Source organism: Globicephala melas, chromosome 4 (genome assembly GCF_963455315.2).
Source record: "Globicephala melas chromosome 4, mGloMel1.2, whole genome shotgun sequence".
Taxonomy (NCBI): Eukaryota; Metazoa; Chordata; class Mammalia; order Artiodactyla; family Delphinidae; genus Globicephala; species Globicephala melas.
In genome coordinates, this window is record NC_083317.1 from 139,452,523 (window position 1) to 139,472,883 (window position 20,361).

The following is a 20,361-nucleotide window of genomic DNA, read 5'->3' on the forward strand; positions in this document are numbered from 1 at the left end:
GGAAAATATGTCCTTGGTTTATAATTTCAGAAGATTGCCTAATTTTTGTTTGCAAAGAAAGCTACACCAAGCAGCTTGTTTGGAAAGGTTGGTTAAGGTTGCCTTGGACACTTTTAGGATACCAGAGGGAAACTAAAGCTGTTTAATATGAATTGGATGCTTTGTCTTATTACTTCCCAGAAGGGCAGTGTATATTTTTTCCCCCAAACCATGTAATTTTCTAAAGACTTGAAGGAAGGTGGCCAAACATTACAAACTGAGTAGGGAAAACTACAAGAAAAGCCACCTTTTGTAAGTGACTTAACTGGTTTTAGAAAATGAAGATTAATCTTTCAAAACTGGATAGAATGGATGCATGTGATGGAAGTCAATTCTGGTAGCACTTATTTGTGAAAACAGAAAGTTCGTAAGTGGAGGTTTACAATTTTGATTTGAGATATTAAAAATCTTGGCTAAATGATACGTTAAAATTCGCACGTACTCATTTTGGAGACTAAGCTTATATACAAATTCCTGTGAATGCTTTAAATAAGATTTGTATGTGAATTTATCTTGCTCAAAACACATGCAAGATAACATTTGAGAATTTACTTAAAGCTCCTCACCTGGTTTTGGAATAGCTTATCTAAGAACTATTTGGGTTTGACATTATATGCAACTTTAAAGTTACATGGCTAATACTTAATTTACCATAGTAAGTATTTAAATAAACACTGAAGTTACCAGGTGGATTTGGAAAGGAATCCTTTTGGTGATAGTTGAAAATAAAGGCATACAAAGGAGGGAAATAGTTCTAGGGTGAAAAATCTAAACATTTGCATATAATAGCTTAACACTGTTAGTGCCTCTTTAACCAAGGAAATACACAGAGAGGATTCAAGTTAAAAGACACAGTCCCTACTCACCAGCAGTTGGAATCTGGAAAATTTCTTTGGAGAAATGACAGATTAGTGGCTGTTGATGAAGAATACCTTATGCAGGTTTTGAGAAGCTATTTACAAAAGAACCATTATTTTTCTGCTTGAGTAAAATCCTTGGATTGTGGGTGAAGGGGAGAAAATGTATAGTTCTATTAGCTGCTTACAAGATGATGTATACAGTGAAAGCCTAACTCTCTTCCATCAACCACATCTAGGTTAACCTCACTTCTAGGTTAAAGTGAGTTTCATCAGAGGACACATTTCTTACTGAATCCTAGATATTACTATTCTTGTGCACATGCAGTAGCCAACCCTTCCCTTTTCTCCAGTTTTTTTCCCCCCCACTTTTCTTTAAAAATTGTATTTAATTACCTAGGTCGTGCACAGATACATTTTCAGAGAAAGCAAAAATCCCATGCCCCCTTCCCCCTGCTGTCCAGTCATTGTCAGCCTGGTGTGCATCCTTCTAGTTGCTTCTCTGTATTATGTACATGGACATGTACCTGTCTGTGTGGTGTGGTGTTGTTTACGTAACTAGAATTCATACTGTACATAATTGAAAAAAAACCTTTCCAATATATCTTAGGGATCTTTCAACTTTAGTACATAAACGTGGTTATTTAAATGTATATTTAGATCAATTAAAATTAAATAAAATTTAAAATTCAGTTCCTTAGTCACTCAAGTCCTCGGTAGCTGCATGTGACTAATGGCTACCATATTGGATAGCATAGATGAAGAATATCTCCATCGTTGCAGAAATCCCTACTGGACAATGCTAATATGGAACTACTTTATTCTTTTTATATAGATTTGCCCAATGTAGACAGACCATAATTTATGTAACTGTTCCCTATAGAAGACATTCATATTTATTTCCAGTTATTTTCTATCACTAACAGTGCTCTGTTTGGAAATGATTTCTGGACACTGAAAAGCGGCATCGCTGTAGGAATGGCTATGGCCAGAGTCTCAATTTAAAAACTTACTTCCAGATCACCCTTCTCAGTGGGCTTACCAATTTACACTTTCACCAGTGGTGCTGGAGAGTGCCATTTCCCTGGGTATTGTCAACCTTAAAGAAATTTGCACATTGCTGAGTGAAATATTGCATCTCGTGATGGAGTGCTCTGATTACTATTGGGATCAAACATCTTTTTTTTTTAATTTCTTGGTTATATTTATTGCTTGTTCCTTTGATGATTTATCTTTTTTTGTATTGATCCTATCGAAGGTATTATTTATGCATTCTTGATGTTAATTTTTTATAATATCTTGTATATCTATACCGTCCCATTTTGTCATTTTGTTTATGGTATCTTAAATTGCTTATGAAATCTGTAAAAGAAGTTTTAAACTTTGAAGTAGTCTACTTAATAATCAGTCTTTTGTGCTTTCGCATTTTATATTTTCTTTAGGAAGCCTTTCTATATCCCTAGGTTATAAACCCACTTTCCTGTATCTTTTTATAATACTTTTGTATAGGCTTATTTTTCCTTACATTTAGATTTCCAGTCCGTCTTCTTACCACTTGACAAAACTTCTTTAAGGCTTAGCTTACACATCTTCTTTTCCTTCTCCCTCTTAAATATCTTATAGCCTTTTTCTCTGTTATAGGTACAAATACATCACTCTGTACCAGGGCTGTGCAATAAAAATACATCTGTGAGCCTCAAATGCAAGCCACATGTGTAATTTAAAAATCTCCAATAGTCGTATTAAAAAAAAGTAAAACGAAACAGGTGAAATTCATTTTGATATTTTCTATTTAACCTAGTGTGTCCAAAATACTGCCATTTCAACATGTAATAAGTTTAAAAGTCATTAATGAGACTGGTGTGTATTTTACGCTTGTATGTCTCATTTGGACTTGTCACATTTTCATCACTCAAAAGCTACACATGGCTAGTGGCTACCATATTAAACAGCCAGTTGTATATGTAATTATGAGTTCTATATGTCTATCTTCCCCATTTTACTATCTTCTCAAGAAGAGAGAGATTTCATTCGTCTTTTTATCCGAGTTTTATTCAAACTCACAATGTGTCAGTGTTGTGATATGTTTGGGAAAAGCTAACATGTCCATGGGTAATATCAATGGAAGAATAATTTCCAGAATAGGGAGATGGTAATACACTTCTCCTATGTACTGGGCAGACTGTCCCCTGAATATTATTATGCTTGGTCTTGGGATCCATGCTTTAGAAGGGTATTGTTATACAGCTGCGGTCCCCAACCTTTTTGGCACCAGGGGCCAGTTTCGTGGAACACAAGTTTTCCACGGACCGTGGGAGGGGTGGGGGGAATGTTCAGGCGGTAATGCGAGTGATGGGGAGTGATGGGGCGCGGCAGATGAAGCTTCGCTTTCTTGCCCGCCGCTCACCTCCTGCTGTGCGGTCCTGAAAAGTGTGACTAGATTGAGAAAGGGTCTTCCTATCATGCCATATGAAGAACAACTGAAGCTTGGCTTCGTACCTGGGAGGTAGGAATGGGCATGGGTGAGGGAGGATAATTTTCAAGGGTTTGGAGAGTTGTTAAAAGCAGGGACCAGTCTTTGTTATTCTAGGAGTAGAACTAAGGTCAATAGGTAGAAGGAACAAGGGGTCAGATTCTCAGGTGAACATAGGAAGAACTTCCCAACCATAACAGTGGCTGAAAATTAATTGGTCTAAGGACTGAGCGAGCACCCTAAACTGGAGGTGTTCTAGCAGCTCACGTTTCCAAGGTAGATGGCAGGAGACTTCTGGTGTCACATGGGATAGAATTAGACCAGATGACTTCCAAAGATCCTTCTCCCCTGTGGGCCTGTAGTTAGGTCCATGATAACATACCTATGAGCGTGTTTGAGTTCTTTAGAAAAGTGTGTCACCAAATTCTAAAATATTGATGTGAAGATATTTGTATGTGGATGCTTGGGTTTACCTTCATCTTCTTTTTATGAGATTCTAAAACCATCCCTTTAAATTTATAGATTTTTCTTCAAGCATTGTACATCACCAGGAAATCTGGTACTTACTTTTTTTTTTCATATTTCAATCATTAATTTATTTAACATTGTTCACATATTTAGTTACTTCCTAATGTCTTCTGACTCACTCAGAGGTTCGGGGCTTCTCAGACTGCTTGGAAAGGTCTGATAAGACCAAGTTGAAAACCCTATGTACCTGATGATACAGTTCTTTGGAAGGGCTGCTGATTTGTTGTATGCAGGAAACACCTGGATTAGTTAATATTCTAGTAGAGATTAGCCTTTCTCATTTGCATTGCTCTTTTCATCTCAGGTTCTCAAATACTTTAAACATAAGCAGAAATTCATAATCAGTATTTATTCCAAAAACCTCTTTATTAATATTCAATGTGTAATCTCTAGGACTGAATGAGAAGCTTGTAGCCTTGGTGTGTTCTTTTCGAAGAGCCAGAAACTTGTATTTTCAAAAGATGATTGTATCTCCATTCAGGGATTTTGAATTTGTTTGGTTTTACAGCTCATTTTCAAAGTTCAGAAATGCAAGAAGGGTGTTGGTGTTATACTGGCAATACATACTCCTAAATTTGCCAACATTTCCCAGTGAAAATATGGGACTTTCTTTTCTCCAGAACCTAATATATTTGTCTGCATACTGACTTGCCCACAGGGCTATGGAACACACCTGATGAACCATTTGAAGGAATATCACATAAAACATGACATCCTGAACTTTCTCACCTATGCAGATGAATATGCAATTGGATATTTCAAGAAGCAGGTGGGTTTTTTCACGTGCAACCCTGTTCTGTCGTTCCTTTTCTTAATATGCACTCAGGTAGCTTTCATGCAAATAAGCACCCACCCTCCGCCCCCCACTGTTTTCTGCTTATAAGAGGAGCATCCATTTATTTTGCAAGCCTTAAGCCAGAGGTGAGCTTCAGTCTGGACTAGAGGGTATGACCAACACATTGTAAGTACTAAATAAATGTTTGTTGAGTGAATGAATGAACGTCATCTATAATGTGCTATCCCCAGGCTGAGGAGAAATTCCCATTGCTGGGGGACTAGAGTTCTCCATGAATGAGAGAAACAGATTCAGTCTCTGGCAGACCTTCATTTATGACAGCAGAGAGGAAATTATGATGTTTACAAGGGGTTCCAGACCATCCTGGTCCAACAGCACACAGGCGGCTGGGAGCTTGGCTGCTTCTTAGTTCTTTCTGTCAGAAGTTTCCATCTCAGCACTCTGAGGATTATACTTTGCTACATATTTTTTAATAGTGCTCTGTAATTCTAAATTCCTAAACATTTTCCATTTACTTTTCTGATAACAAAAGTAATGTATAGTTACTGTAGAAATTTTGGAAAATGAAATGAAGCACAAAGAAAAGAAGAAAAACTGCTTGTAATTCTACCACCCAGAGAAATTTACTGTTAACATTTTGACAGATACTCTTCTAGTATTTTTTCTCTGTGTGTGTTTGTCTGTATATAAATACAAAAATTGGCTCATTATTGCATGTAATGTAATCACTTACGTGTTTAACTTAATATAGTCTGACTTTTCAAATATGATTTTTGATGCTTCTCTGAAATTTTGTTGTATAAATGGAGAATAATTTATTAAACCAATACCACATTTGGGGGACATTTAGGTATTTTTTTAAGTAAGTGTCCATGTGTGAATGTGCGCTTCCAGAAGTATTTAAGGTTTTGTTATGCACTGCCAAATAATTTCTCATCTTGTCAGCAATGTATAAGGGAGCTCAGGAAACAAGTTCATAATTGAAAAAAATATATATTTTTTTACCGCTTTCCTAGGTGACAAATTGTGCATGTTTGCATTTATTTGATTATTGTGAAGTTTGACTTGTTTTTCCTTGTTCATTGACCCTTTGTATTTCTTCTTATTTTGAATTGCCAATTCATTGCATTTTGCCTCTTCTTCTATTAAAATATTTATTTTCATATTGATCTATGAGAACTCAGATATATAAAGATAGTAACCTTTTATTTTATGATTTTTCTCCCGTTTGTCATTTGTTTTTCCACATTGCTTATGGATTTTTTTTAATGTACAGAATTTAAAAGATTTTATTACATACAATCTATTAACCTCTTTTTAAAATACAAGTCCTTACATGATTAGAAAGCTTTCACTCCTCTGATGGCAGATAAGTAACCTCCTATTTATTTTCTCCTCATTCTTTAGGATGCCTTTGTGACTTTTGTAATAAAACTCACTAGAGAGAACTCAATGGGTTTGTTTTACTGGGGGCTTGAGTGTCAGCTTTCCTAGGCAGTAACAACGTTGTAGAGAAGAAATCTCAGGCATGCTTCTTAAATGACTTGTCTGTGGTCCTCTTTGAGGCTGGTGTCAATAATTGCTTGGAAAATAAGTTTTTGCTAAAAGAGGAGGCAGGAAATTTAAAGTCCAAGTAATTTTCTGCAAAAATTTGAAATAGGCACCATAAAGAAAGTCGTTATAGATATATGACTATATGCCCTGTCTAACTATATTATTACAGCTTAAAGTATGTAAATTAATATACTGCAAAGCGTTAATATCACTGAAACAACCACTGTCGTGATGGTCTGGAAGTTTTTCTGTTTTTTAATAAATTTATTTATTTTATTTTATTTTTGGCTACGTTGGGTCTTCGTTGCTGCGCGTGGGCTTTTTCTAGCTGGGGGGAGCGGGGCTACTCTTCGTTGCGGTACGCGGGCTTCTCATTGCGGTGGCTTTTCTTGTTGCAGAGCACGGGCTCTAGTCACGTGGGCTCAGTAGTTGTGGCTCGCGAGCTCTAGAACGCAGGCTCAGTAGTTGTGGCGCACGGGCTTAGTTGTTCCGTGGCATGTGGGATCTTCCTGGACCAGGGCTCGAACCCGTGTCCCTTGCATCGGCAGGCAGATTCTTAACCACTGCGCCACCAGGGAAGCCCGTCTGGAATTTTTTTGCCTGTCAAGTAGGTGTTTCATTTCCTCAACATCAAGGTTCTTATTGCTATATTTTTGGACAAATTTTGCTTTCAGAATTTAGATCAATGTTAGTTATTGATTTGTGGAGCATCCTAGAGGCCCCCTGTCTACTTTGGGAGAAATTGTGCAGTTTAATGCAAAATTAAACCTTATTTTTACTTAATAGCCATTTTTGTTAAAGACTTTTTAATATTATTTGTGTTTTACTAGGTTTATTTTTTATGTTGAATTGCTTCCTATTTGCACAGTTGATTTTTGATGTTTCTGAACTTCTTGGAAGGGTTTCATGCTAATTCTCCCCAGGATAATAGGATGAGAGCTTGGACCTGTGCTGGGCACCAAGACAGGCCTAGCACATAGTTTGCACTCAGAGAGGATGTTTGATGCACAGGCCTCTGTATAAATGAAATTATTGACTTTGCAGGGTTTCTCCAAAGAAATTAAAATCCCTAAAACCAAATATGTTGGCTACATCAAGGATTATGAGGGAGCCACTTTAATGGGATGTGAGCTAAATCCACAGATCCCATACACGGAATTTTCTGTCATCATTAAGAAGCAGAAGGAGGTAAGTACGTGACTGACTCGGGGGAACCCGACTGGTCTGCGCAGACCAGTCTCTTTTGGGGTGAAGTGTGCATCCCTGGGCTCTGTGGGTGTGGGTCTGCTGGGTACCATAACCTCGGTTTGCTCTGTTTTGTCTAGGTTTCTTCTTTGAAGGTATCCTTTATCTTCTCTCTAAATCACCACTTCTAAGGGGGTCAGTACCTGTTAAATTGGTGTAAAATACAAAACTTGTAAAATATGATAGTAAATCTTAATTTCACCTTCAAGGCCTCTTACATGCTGACCTCATGCATCTTTCTCAAACCCACCTCTTCATTTCCCTTTGTAAACTAATCTCCAAAGGCTGTTACTGATGCTTTAACCCTCTTGCTTGGTATCTTCATCTTTTACCCACTTCCTCTCCCAGTGCATGTACACACACACACACACACACACACACACACACACACACAGATGGGACCACTTCCGCCTGTTTTCCATTCCTCTTCGAACTTCTTGAGCACTAGTTTGATCCACTCATTTGAATTTCAGTTAGTCATTACCTTCCATATTTATCTTAGTTTGTATTCACCTCTCCTTCTGCATTGCACGTTCTGAAGGCTGTTACTTCCAAATAGTAAGTGATTTGTTATCTGGAGAGGACTCTTTTTTTTTTTTTTTTGGCCGCACTGCATGACATGCGCGATCTTAGTTCCCCGACTAGGGATCGAACCCACGCCCCCTGCCGTAGAAGCGCAGAATCTTAACTACTGGACTGCCAAGGGAAGTACCAAGTGATTTGGTATCTGATGCTGGGGTGAAGTCTTTTATGCATATGAACTAAAAGTGAAGCAGTAAAGGGAAATGTTGATAGATTTGACTACATAGTAATTTTTACATTTCTCTAAGTCAGGGAAAAGAAACATACGGAGATCATAATTAGGGGGGAGTGTAACAGAAGCCATTTATTAAATGAATGAACTTTATGTGTTAAGCCCAGGATCATCCCCTTGGTCCCCCTAGTTCTTGGAGTTCAAAAACTGGGAATTTGCACCTGGGTCACCCCACATCAGTCCCACTTGATACTTCAGTTATTCATTCGAGTGTACTTTTCTCTAGCAAGTAACAAAAAAGACCTCTGCCTTAAACCTGTCTTTGTTTTCTGGTTTCTGCTCATTTCCCTGATCCCAGTTCTTAGTTACTTGTCAGATGTCACTGACATAACAGATGTAAAGCTCCTTACGCAGTGTCTGGTGTATAGTAGGTGCTCAGTAAGTATTTTCCTTTTACTTGAAGTAGCTCAGAGTTGTTCTTATTGCTTCCCGTGGAAGTGAGCAAAAGGCTTTTATTAAATTAGAAAATAAAAACAACCTCTGTTGTTTCTTGGTCAGAGACGTCAGCCTAAGACAGAATTCCACATAGGGTGCTTGGAGAGTTAATACAAGCACAGCAGGCTCCTCTCCCTGTTCTCCGCTGGGCTTAATGAGCAGGTCTGAATTCGCAGCCCGTTGCGCAGAGCTATTTTAGATGGCAGCAAAGCCTCAGCTTTTGAGAAGACAGCGCCCCATCCCCTTCCCCTTTCTCTCCCCTTGGATTCCTCCCCCGCCACCTCCCTCTCAGCCTCCAGCCTTCCCTAATAGGCGCACCACTGAATGCACGAGAGATCGGAGGTCGCCCTAAGAAGGTGTTTGGATTCACGTAATATCTTCTTCCACAGAATTCAAGTGATTTTACAAGTGTCATTTATTCCAGCTCTGGAAACCCCCTTGGGGAAGGTAGGGACGAATAGTGGGAAGGAACAAATTGTAGGGAGATGGAGGGTCTTCCCCGCCGTGGAAGCGTACAGAGCAGTCACTTGTGGTTGTGGTTAGCAGGGGTGGAGAGAGAACCAGTGCAGTTGCACAGGTGGAGCGGTGGGTGGGAGCCGAGTGCTGTGGGGAGTGAGGACTCCAAGGCAGGGTGGGATGCAGCAGCCCTAGCATCATCTCACATCTTCGGAGGTGGCGTCATGGGACACGTGTCTAGACGGGGTGGCCTGGAAGGGAATCAAGCATGAGCAGAGATTCAGAGCCCAACATAAGTGGATTCATGGGTATCTGCACACCTGGGACCATAGGCGTGTGGGTGATGAAGGCCACTACTTGAGGAAGTGTGAACAGGCCGTGAGCAGGCAGGACTGAGTGTGGGTGTGTCTGGGGGGCTGGGAAGTGGGGGTAATTCTTAAATCTCCGTTCACATGTGAGGCTACGTGAGACTGGGCTTGGAGGGGCCAGAGTAAGAGTGAGGAAAAGCAATGGGATCTTTGTAGGAAGACATGCTAAAACTTGGTGAAATATTAAAGATGGGGGAGTTGCCCCCAATTTTCTGTTTGGGAAGACTAACACTAACAGCGGTGGAATGAGAGACGGATTTGAGTAGAGAAAGATGACAACATGGTGATGAAGTGAAGATATTTTCTAGGGAGGTGAAGATAAGAGACTGGAACGGAAGTGAAATGTCTTTTTCTCCAAAGTGATCCTCAGAGGTGCAGAGAGGTTGCGAAGCCCCCCGCACCCCACCTCTATTACCAGTCACCTCAAGGTGCTACCTGAGGGTATGGAAGCCACCTGCTAGGCTGTCACATTTGAGGGCATCCTTGGTGAAGAGAAAAAACTTTCAAAATTATATTTTCTGAAGGCCTTCATATAAGAAATTGTCATTGGAATTTTTTCTTTAAAAAACTTTTTTACTGAAATGTAGTTGGTTTATAATGTTGTGTTGGTTTCAGGTGTACAGCAAAGTGAGTTATACATATCTATTCTTTTTTAGATTCTTTTCCATTATAGGTTATTGCAGAATATTAAGTATAGTTCCCTGTGCTATGCAGTAGGACCTTGCTGTTTATCTATTTTATATATAGTAGTGTGTATATGTTAACCCCAAACTCCTAGTTTATCCCTCCCCCCCATCCCCTTTGATAACCATAAGTTTGTTTTCTGTGCCTCTGAGTCTGTTTCTGTTTTGCAAATAAGTTCATTTGTATCATTTTTTATTTAGATTCCACATATAAGTGCTATCATATGATATTTGTCTTTCTTTGTCTGATTTACTTCACTTAGTATGATAATCTCTAGGGCCATCCATGTTGCTGCAAATGGCATTATTTTATGCTTTTTTATGGCTGAGTAATATTCCATTGTATGTATGTACCACATTTTCTTTATCCATTCATCTGTCAATAGACATTTAGGTTGTTTCCAAGGATTCTTTTTAAAAAAGACTTGGACTTACAAATAAATGCAGAGCATCGTTTTAGATATGCTCTGTCCCAGGTGGTAGCCACTGGCCACACGTGGCTATTGGGTGCTTGCCGCATGGCCAGTCAAAGCTGAGATGTACCGTAAGTGTAAAATACACTCTGATTTTGAAGACCTAGTGTGAATAAAAACATGTAAAATATCTCATAATTTTTTTCTCTTGAGCGTATGCTGCAATGATAATATTTTAGATATATTGGATTAAATAAAAATATATTGTTAAAATTACACCTGTTACTTTTTTTTTTAAGTAGTTACTGGAAGATTTTCAATTACATGAGTGGTTTACATGATATTTCTGTTGGACAGCCCTGAGTAGATTTACCAGGAATATATGTTGCCAGTCCCATTCATTTTATGAAGTCCTATGTTTAATTGTTAAGGTTATGCATTCATGCTATGGCATTTACCAGCCTTATGTCTGAGATCAAGCAGTTAGGAACTAGAATTTTTTTGTTTTCCTTTGTGAATTCGATTAATGACTGCTACTGTTTTGTGTTTTCCAAAATTCAGTTATGATATGGTTAATCTCAAGATGGTGAGTTTTGAGGGCTATTTTATTTTATTTTTTCCTTTCCTTTTTAAAAGGGAAACTGCTCTGGAAATAGTTACCTCAGGGCATTAGGAATTATTTTATAAAACAAACGGACACCTCTCAAAATTCCCTGATCAGTTCTGGTGGCCCCCATCCTGGTTGTGTTGCCTTTGCTCATTAGAGCTGCGGTTTGGATGCAGACAGCATAGGTTGGGGCTCAAGGCTTGAAAAATGTGAATAATAGGAAAGCCGTCCTCCCAGGCTTTGGGGACTTCGTGAGTTTGTCTGCCCCTCGAGTAGAAGGGAACAGTTCCTGGTCATGGGATGTGAAGAGGTTCTGACGTTGCCTGGGCTGCTGCGGCTGAGGCTCCCGGGGAGGGGGCAAAACATTTGGCGCTTATACTAAAGAGGACAGTGGGCCCTTGGGGCAGTGTGTTCTCTCAGTATTGGCTTCTTTTCAATGGAAGGGAACAAGTATTCAAAGGCGGCTGGGTGAATGACATTAAAGGCATGGTATAATAGAATGCTTTCATGTCTTACTGTTTAATAGCATTCACCCTTTTGTTTCCTGAAGACTTAATTTTGTTAGGAAAATGACTCCATAGACTGACTTAAACTGTGGCCACAGACTTCTGTCACTAAACATATTTTCTTCTTGTGCTTTGCAGATCATTAAAAAGCTGATAGAAAGAAAACAAGCCCAGATTCGGAAAGTCTACCCGGGACTTTCCTGTTTTAAAGATGGAGTCCGGCAGATCCCGATAGAAAGCATTCCTGGAATTCGTATGTATAGATCTTCTTCTAAAAAGCGAAACCTTTTGGTAATGCCATGACAGTGTTGGAAACAATTATACCAGAATGCAGTGATTTGGAAAGCTGCTTCCCCTGTCTGTCTCCATTTGTGTTATTGTAGTCTTTAAGAAGGGAGCAAATGCTTTCCTTTTACATCTTTTCTCTGTTTCCCAGTGCAAACAAACTGGAAGAGAACTTAGTTGACCTCTTGTTGTAGCTGTTAATGTCCATCGGTTATGAGAGCCTGTTATTTGTGGCACCGTACTGGACACTTCCCCATATGTGACCTTGGTGGCAGGGAATTCTACTCAGAGGGGATGGTTGAGTCTCAGGATGGTTAAGCCCTTTAACCTTAAACAACGCATGGCCAGTGAATGTCAGGAATAGTAGCAGCCCCATCCTGGCCTCCCCGAGACATCTTGCTGTTGGTACCCTGCCTCACTGCCCTCCTGGGTGCAGCCTGCATAGAACTGTGCTTGGGCTGAATTAGTTTCCACAAACCTCTAAACAAGATGATTGCAGAGCATATGCTTTGTTTCAAGTTCCCTATTTTAGAGTAGTTTTCCCAAGGGTTCTTCTCTGTGAGTATATTAGAGGTGAGTTGTATTGGGTTAAAACAGCTGTTTTTGTAGATCAAAAGCTATGAATATTGGTACTTTCATTCGGTTCAAATCCAGGATCATCCAGTATATTGAAGATTTAGTATAAACAAAACCAAAGCAAACAAACTAAAATTCTCCAGAGAAAATAAGACATTATATGGGCAAGATATATTTCTTCATTACAGAGTATACCCTACAGCAGATCTTACTTTCCTTGTCAGACCTGGAAATTTTGCTTCCGTGTATTATCTTATTAATAGCTCCCCTGTCACTGGATGCCTACATGTGCCAGGCATTCTTCTGTTTGTTTATTTGTTTGTTTTGTGTGTTTTTACATATATCAACTAATCTCAAAAGGAATCACATCAGCTCAGTTTTGGAGTTCTGTTTTATAGGTTGATAAACAGAGGCAAAGGTTGACTAACTTATCTTGGGTACACTAGCTTTTAAGGAGAGAACAAGAAATCAGTCCTGGTCAGTTGGACTCCAGGCTGTGTCTTCTTTCTGCTACAGTAAACCATCTTGCATTACAAGCAGGGTCTGCCCCAAATAAACTAGAGACCAGGACAGAGTTTGTTCCAACCTAAAACAACAGCTTAACTCTTTCACAGGGTGATTAGCAAAAACCGTGACTTAGGGTTTTAAAAAAAATACACACCCACAGTACCAGACATGTTTGTTTTTTATGCTTTCCTCTGAAAGGTTGAAGTTCCTGCTTTAAAAAGTACTAACAGACAGAGCAATGTCAGTCTTGGAAATGTTTTGTATTGTTAGGTGTATGAGGAAGTAAAGAATTAACTGTAGTTAAGTTCAGACTCTTCAGATATAGACATTTATTGAGTCGTGGCTATAATTTATTGTATTTTTGATAACTATTAAATGTTATTCTCTTGACCAAAAGCAGTTCTCATTCAGTGTTTAATTTTGTTGATATATAGGAGAGACAGGCTGGAAACCGAGTGGAAAAGAGAAGAGGTAAGTATGATGGGCCAGAGGATATTAATGCAAGTGTTCTTTTTCCCCTCCCAGAAACTTAGAGAAAACAGGCAAACTGATTGTAGTCACCATCACAACACTTGTTAGGTTTCAGTTTTGATAAAAAATTCTGGAATGGTTCTAATTTTAAGTTTCTGTAAAAATGAGCTGGAATCACTTGGCAAGAGAAGAGAAAACTAATCATTGGTCCTTCTTGTTTATTCTTTTCCTTTCAAGTAAAGAGCCCAAAGACCCCGACCAGCTTTATAGCACCCTCAAGAGCATCCTCCAGCAGGTGAAGGTGGGTGTTTTGTTTTCCTTCACCTCATGCAAATATTTTGAAATGATTTCCCACATGGCATTTCCATATTAGATACCTTACTTTTTTCTTTACCCAAGAGCCATCAAAGCGCTTGGCCCTTCATGGAACCCGTGAAGAGAACAGAAGCTCCGGGATATTATGAAGTTATAAGGTTCCCCATGGGTAATGCCATTAACATTTTCTAAGTATAGATTTAAAACTCTCTGGATGGCGGTGTGGGGGACAAAGGGGTGCCGAGGTTGATGTGCACTCTTCTGTTGTAGGGTGGAGGGCCGGTGGAATCAGAGCAGGAGGGGTAAAGGGGAGGGGATGGCCATGTTCATTAGGCTCCCGCTGCTGCCCTGTAGCGCCCACACCATCGATGCGAGCTGCAGACAGCACTGGAGATGAGAATCAGCTGTGTGGACATAACCTTGATTATATTCAGTTTGGTTGCAAATGGAAAAACATCAGCTTGTCCTCTTGATATGCTTGGAGAGTCTGAGAATTTTTGAAGGTAAACAGACGAAGTTAGATCAAGCCGCTTGACTGCTGTACTCTTAGATGGAGAAATAATCATTAATGCAGCTCTTGATTTTCCACGCTCTTGAAGGAGACTGAGTGTCACTAATTATACTCCTATTTTAAGCTTGGTCCCACATCCCCAAACAAACAAAAGAAATGCCTTTAGAAATGTAGAATTGTGGAATTTGCTGCTGTGTCTGCACCCGGCTAAAAGGAATGATTAATTGAGTCAATTGAGAATCCCCAAATTAAACTAATTTGGCATTGTGCAGATGACAGACCACGAGCTGAATTTTTTTTTTTTTTTTTCCAATCAGCTGTGTGGCCATTTTTCTGGAGAGGGCCTGTATCTTCTGTCCCTTTTCTACCTGGTGCTAAGAAGGTATTAAGATGTGAAAGGAAGAGTGAAAGGGATCCATTAGCTCCCCGATAACAGAGTTATTTGTAGATTTTTCTGTGGCATTATCACACGAATGTTCTACACAGTGGTGATAATGATTTCAGTAGTCTCTGGTCTTTAAAGTGGACACACATCTGTACGCTTTTCTTTCCCTTTTCTATCTGCCTCGCTTCTGTGTATTTCAGTACATGAAAATCAGAGTAAGGGTTGAAGGAGTGTAGAATTCTGAATGGAAGGCTGACTTGGGAATCAGTATTTCCCAGGATGTGAAAAATATGCTAAAACCCTTTAAGTCCATTTCCAAACTTACCTGACCTTGGCATCCTCGTCACCTGGGCTGCCTCAAGTTCTTTTGTGAAATGCTCAAGGGAGGTTGAGTGAGCCTGGGGAGAACAGTTTTCGGCCCTGTCCGTGTGCACTCTGAAGCCCTGCAGTGGCAGGTCCAGTGGGTCCTGTCTGTCATAGCCGACTCCCAGCCTGCCCTCTGGAAGCTTTCTGCTTGGTCCAGCCAGAGGAGGGTGGGAACCTCGCCAGCCGGACACCACTTGTGCGCACAGCTGAACGCTCGTGAGGGGACAATTGACCCCACTGAGCAAGGCCAGTGGTGGGCTGAGGTGTGCGTAAGCAGCGTTAATGAAAACAGTAGATGGTGCTCTTTGGTTGGAGCCATGCTTTGTTTTCTTGGGATGCCCTTGCCCCTAAGATGGTCATGTCTTTGAGGACAAGACTGACAATCGGTAATTTCACTTTTTCTGCCATTGCCTTCATGGCTTTTTCAAAAAACATTTCTTCTCTTCCCCCCCACCCCCATGCCCTAAAAAAACCTCTTTTCTTCCATATGGATGAGATCCAACCTGTTTCGTTAAGGAAATGGCATTCAGTACAGCGTCTGAGGTGTGGCCCAAGCTTCCCACACATGGGTAGCTAGGCAGGTAGGCAGGGCTTTCCTATTTACCCAGAATTCCCAACTTTTGGGGATTTAATGAGTAATTTAGTGGTGTCTCCATGTTTGTTTTCACTAGTGTTCAGTCACCTTCTTTTGTAACCCAGGCCATTTGGTCAACCAAAAGCTTCTAAGAAGGCCAGAGGAAGGAAGCTGTTATCTATAACTTTAGAATGGAAAGGAAATAGAGAAAGGAAACATGCAGAGTTGGTTGTAATTATTCAGAAAGCTCCAAACACTTTCCTGATTTGTTTCTGCTGTATTTGAGGCTCTCCCCATCGCTCCTTTCCTCCCGCCTTCCAAAACCTAGTGGGGAGAGCTTTTGCGTAAACTTCTTTGTGTCAAGTTTCATATTTTCCCCCTTTACTTTTTTTTTTTTTTTTTCTCTTTTGGTCACACGTCTCTTCCTTCTAAACATCGTAAACATGATATCAGGCAGCATATCCTAAGTGGTGGGCATTTAGGTGGGAGGAGGGTAAGCATCCAGTTTTACCCAGAGAGGCCGGTTCCACTGCTCTTTCTTTATTCAACGAGAGCACCTCTTCAGCTGTTCAGTTACACTCAGGTGACACGTTTACTGGGCTATTTGTCAAGCCTTTGTGTAGCTTAATACTTTTCAGTTTTTCTCTCCCTCCGAACTATTTCAGTTAGAGAAGAAAGAAAATGGAAAGTTGAATTCACAGATGTGATGACATACTTCTAACCAAGATAGGCTTTATTTTTTTTTTTTTTAAAAAAGGCTTTAGTCAAAGGAAACAGGTGAAAGCAGATATTTCCTATTTTTCCTTTGGAGTTTTGTGGTAGATTTAGGATTTTGCTGCAAATGAATTTCTCCCCATTTTGGGATGTTGCACATAAGTTTATTTATCTTATTAAATGATAATCCCAGTGTATTTGGTTGTCAGTTTCTCTCCCTCTGGAAAATTTGATAATATAGTGGGAATTTGGGTTGTTGGTAGTCAGAAGTATTTCTTTAGTGATTTTGACTTATTTTTTCATGCAGAGTTTATATAATTTTTTTCATATTCTTTTCCATTTTGGTTTATTACAGTTCCCTGTGCTATACAATAGGACCTTGTTGTTTATTTTATATATAGTAGTGTGTATCTGCTAATCCAATTTAACAGTTGATATTTTTTTTTTTTGCGGTATGAGGGCCTCTCACTGTTGTGGCCTCTCCCATTGCGGAGCACAGGCTCCGGACGCGCAGGCTCAGCGGCCATGGCTCATGGGCCCAGCCACTCCGCGGCACGTGGGATCTTCCCAGACCGGGGCACGAACCTGTGTCCCCTGCATCGGCAGGCGGACTCTCAACCACTGCGCCACCAGGGAGGCCCTAGTTGATATAATTTTTAATGATAGAACCAGACTTAGAGACAACTAGGGACCTATAAGTAGACAAATGTTAGCATCTTCTATTCTTCGTGGAATTCTTTAAATTGGTTCTGAGAGTGAAGATTAAAGAAGCCTCATTATATTCTTACAAGTTTAGATGAAGCATTATTTTCCTTTGTAAAATAATTTAAAGCAAGTAGATATATTGGGAAAATATTCTTTTTGACAATTGTCTCGCAAGGCTTACTTGCTTTGGAAAATAGATTATTAAGTAAAGTTTGTCATTCTTATTTCATTGATGGAGCATGAAATTAAATTCACTGGAACCATTTTACATGCAAGGTCACCGGTATATTTGCAGATGTATTTATGATCTGTTTCTCCATTTTAGTTCTATCTCTACAGCACAAGAACAACTGTGAATTTAGAGAAACAAACTCAGTCTGATTGTTCTGATTTAAGTAATGAAATGATTCGATACAAATGTTCCACCTGCTGTGCTCCATGTATAGACAAAGCCTCTTCTGTATAATTCTGAATGAAGAGCTAACAGTACTTAGTTCATCGTACTTATTGCTGCTAATCTACTTAGCTTCCTCGTGCTGAAGAGGGGATTGGGCCAGATGACTAAGAATGGTCCCTTCAATGTTAAAACACTGTGATTTTGCACAGGATACTCTCACAAAAGGAAGAACATAAGACTCAAGAACTGTTTTCCTTGATCATATGAATTTCTCTTAAAGAAAGACATTGGGATGGTGAAAATGTGATCAAACTGATGATATAGATTTCTTTCCCCGTCTCACTTTTGTCAGCTGGTTGGTTTAAAAGGAGTCAAAGATGGCTAATATTTTTTTTTCCTGTGCAGATCTGAAAACCATGAGCGAACGCCTCAAGAATAGGTACTACGTGTCTAAGAAATTATTCATGGCAGACTTACAGCGCGTCTTTACCAATTGCAAAGAGTACAACCCCCCTGAGAGTGAATACTACAAATGTGCCAATATCCTGGAGAAATTCTTCTTCAGTAAAATTAAGGAAGCTGGATTAATTGACAAGTGATATTTTTTTTCCTCTGCTTTTTAGAAACTCATCAAGCAGTGTGCCTAAAGCATGGTTTAGTTTTACAAAGAATTGGACATAATGTATTGAAGATACTTATAATAATTAGCACTTTTAAAAAACAAACAGAAAACCTCCTCTTAGCTTTTCAGATATGTATTTAAATTGAAGTCATAGAATATTTTTATTTTATGGAATAGATTTTAATCTATTCACTACAATTAATGTCAACTTTCTATGGCATGTCCATTAGCTGACTATTCAATAATAGATGATCAGGGGTTTCCTCAAAATTTGTATATGAGGAAATTGCACATAGTACCAAGATTTGGGGGAATGCAGAAAATTTTCAGACCATGAATGTTTCCCTTTTTTTCTAATGGAATGTGAGAGTTTATTTTTATTTTATTCTGAAGGACTTTAAAGGAAGGGATGCATGATAAAAAGCCCGTAAAAGGTGAAATATGTGATGTTTGAAGTCTCATGGTAGACTTTTTATATATATTTTTAAAAAACACTCATCTAGGTGAGGTGCTTTGAGCAGTTCTGAAAAAAATGCAGTTCCAGAAAGCGACTGCTTTGATTCCTAAGGAAGAAATTCTAAATAGTGCAAACTTTTATAAGCATCTGGGTTTTTGATAATTCTATCTACCTACAACAAACTTGTGAGTGCATAACCACTATTTTAATGATTTCTTTCTCTACACGAGTGTGTAATACTATATTTGACTTTGCTTATGCAGGCCGTAAGTTCCAAAAGGCAATTTCCTGGGCCACAAAGGCATCCATTTGAAAACACTTGGGATGGAATCAACATACTTTAACAAAAAAAGATGTATAATCTATTTAATGTATCAAATTTAGTGAATCCTTGTTCTATTAAATAAGGATTTTTTGCCCTTTCTACAATACACACAACCCCACTGATACTGTATTTATGAACATTTTTCCTTTTGCATCTCCAGATTATATTCATTGTCGGAGATGAATTAAATTACCACCAAGATTTGCTGTCAGTATTTTAATACCTATGTTGGTATATATATACCCAGGGTAATACTATCCCACTAAAATCCATCATACAACCTTATTAACCCGTCTTGGGATTCCAGCTTAGTGCTTGGATTTATTTCCTCATTAACACTACATTGAAAAGTGGGACGTCCGCCTTCCCAACTCTGGGAGAACCAACTCATGTAAAACAAACGAAGGCCACCTTGATGGTCTCGACACTAGTTTTTATGATACAAATTTATAAACTGATTTTTGTAAAGGACTAGGTTTAAAGGTATATTTAACTTGATGTTTTCTATCAGCATAAAAGAATTGAAATGATTATTTGATAGACATTAAACACAGTTGCCAGAGATAATCTGCATGAAGGAAAAAACCCTGCAGATGGCTGTGAAGTTGGAAGGATTGTTTTTAATGTGTAAGATTTATTCAGAATGCTCACAACTGAGAAATGCCTCAACTTTTTAAAGTATAAGAAACCACCTTGTGTGGCATCTGGATTTCTAATGAAGAAGGATGATACAGTTTGGATTAAGTAACTTGGACTGGTTTTCCACAGTGCTTTGTACTGGATCTGCCGAAGCATCTGGCCAGCTTGGTATCCTGTGAAAGTTTGTTATTTTCTGGGTAGACATTCTTATAGAGTATTGTCTTTAAAATCAGATTGTCTCTTCTATATTGAAAGCATTTTTATGTTTTCTAATTTAAAAATTAATATTTTCTTATAGATATTGTGCAATAAAGCTGAAGTAGGATGTGTGGTTTTTGCAAATGCTTTAACAGCGGATAAAATTTTACATTTGTAAAATTAATATATTGTACTGGTACAAAATAGTTTTAAATTATATTTTAAAAAGCTCTTAATCTGGTGGTGTGTTTTCTTCTTCTGGCAGATTGAGTTTACAGGGCGAATGTACGATCTGTTTGATGACTGATTACATCCTTAGTTCTTAGGTCGTAAGCATGTCGAGGAAGGTGTTCAGAATTGTTGCATTTGTGTGAAGTTTCAAAAAAATTCACAGCCCATCAGTGAGAGATTTTCAAGAGGAGAGACACTTACTGTGTCTCTGGAATGATCCACTGCATCTTGCCCATTGACACTCAGGAAAAACATCCAGCTAAAGAAGAGTGTTATGGTTTTAGAAACAGTCCCGCACTCGCCCCCAGT

The 20,361-nt window shown here is 39.0% G+C and overlaps 1 protein-coding gene across 1 annotated transcript in view; it reads left to right on the forward strand.

Moving 5' to 3' along the window:
• Positions 1–20,057, forward strand: part of KAT2B (lysine acetyltransferase 2B) — a 100,479-nt gene extending 80,422 nt beyond the window's left edge. The window contains exons 12-18 of the mRNA XM_060298640.1: positions 4,556–4,666; positions 7,292–7,435; positions 11,913–12,027; positions 13,577–13,613; positions 13,851–13,914; positions 14,013–14,097; positions 17,986–20,057. Of these exons, the coding sequence (XP_060154623.1) occupies positions 4,556–4,666; positions 7,292–7,435; positions 11,913–12,027; positions 13,577–13,613; positions 13,851–13,914; positions 14,013–14,097; positions 17,986–18,179 (750 nt within the window). The 3' untranslated portion in view covers positions 18,180–20,057. The remainder of the gene's footprint in view (positions 1–4,555; positions 4,667–7,291; positions 7,436–11,912; positions 12,028–13,576; positions 13,614–13,850; positions 13,915–14,012; positions 14,098–17,985) is intronic.
• Positions 20,058–20,361: the final 304 nt, after the last annotated feature.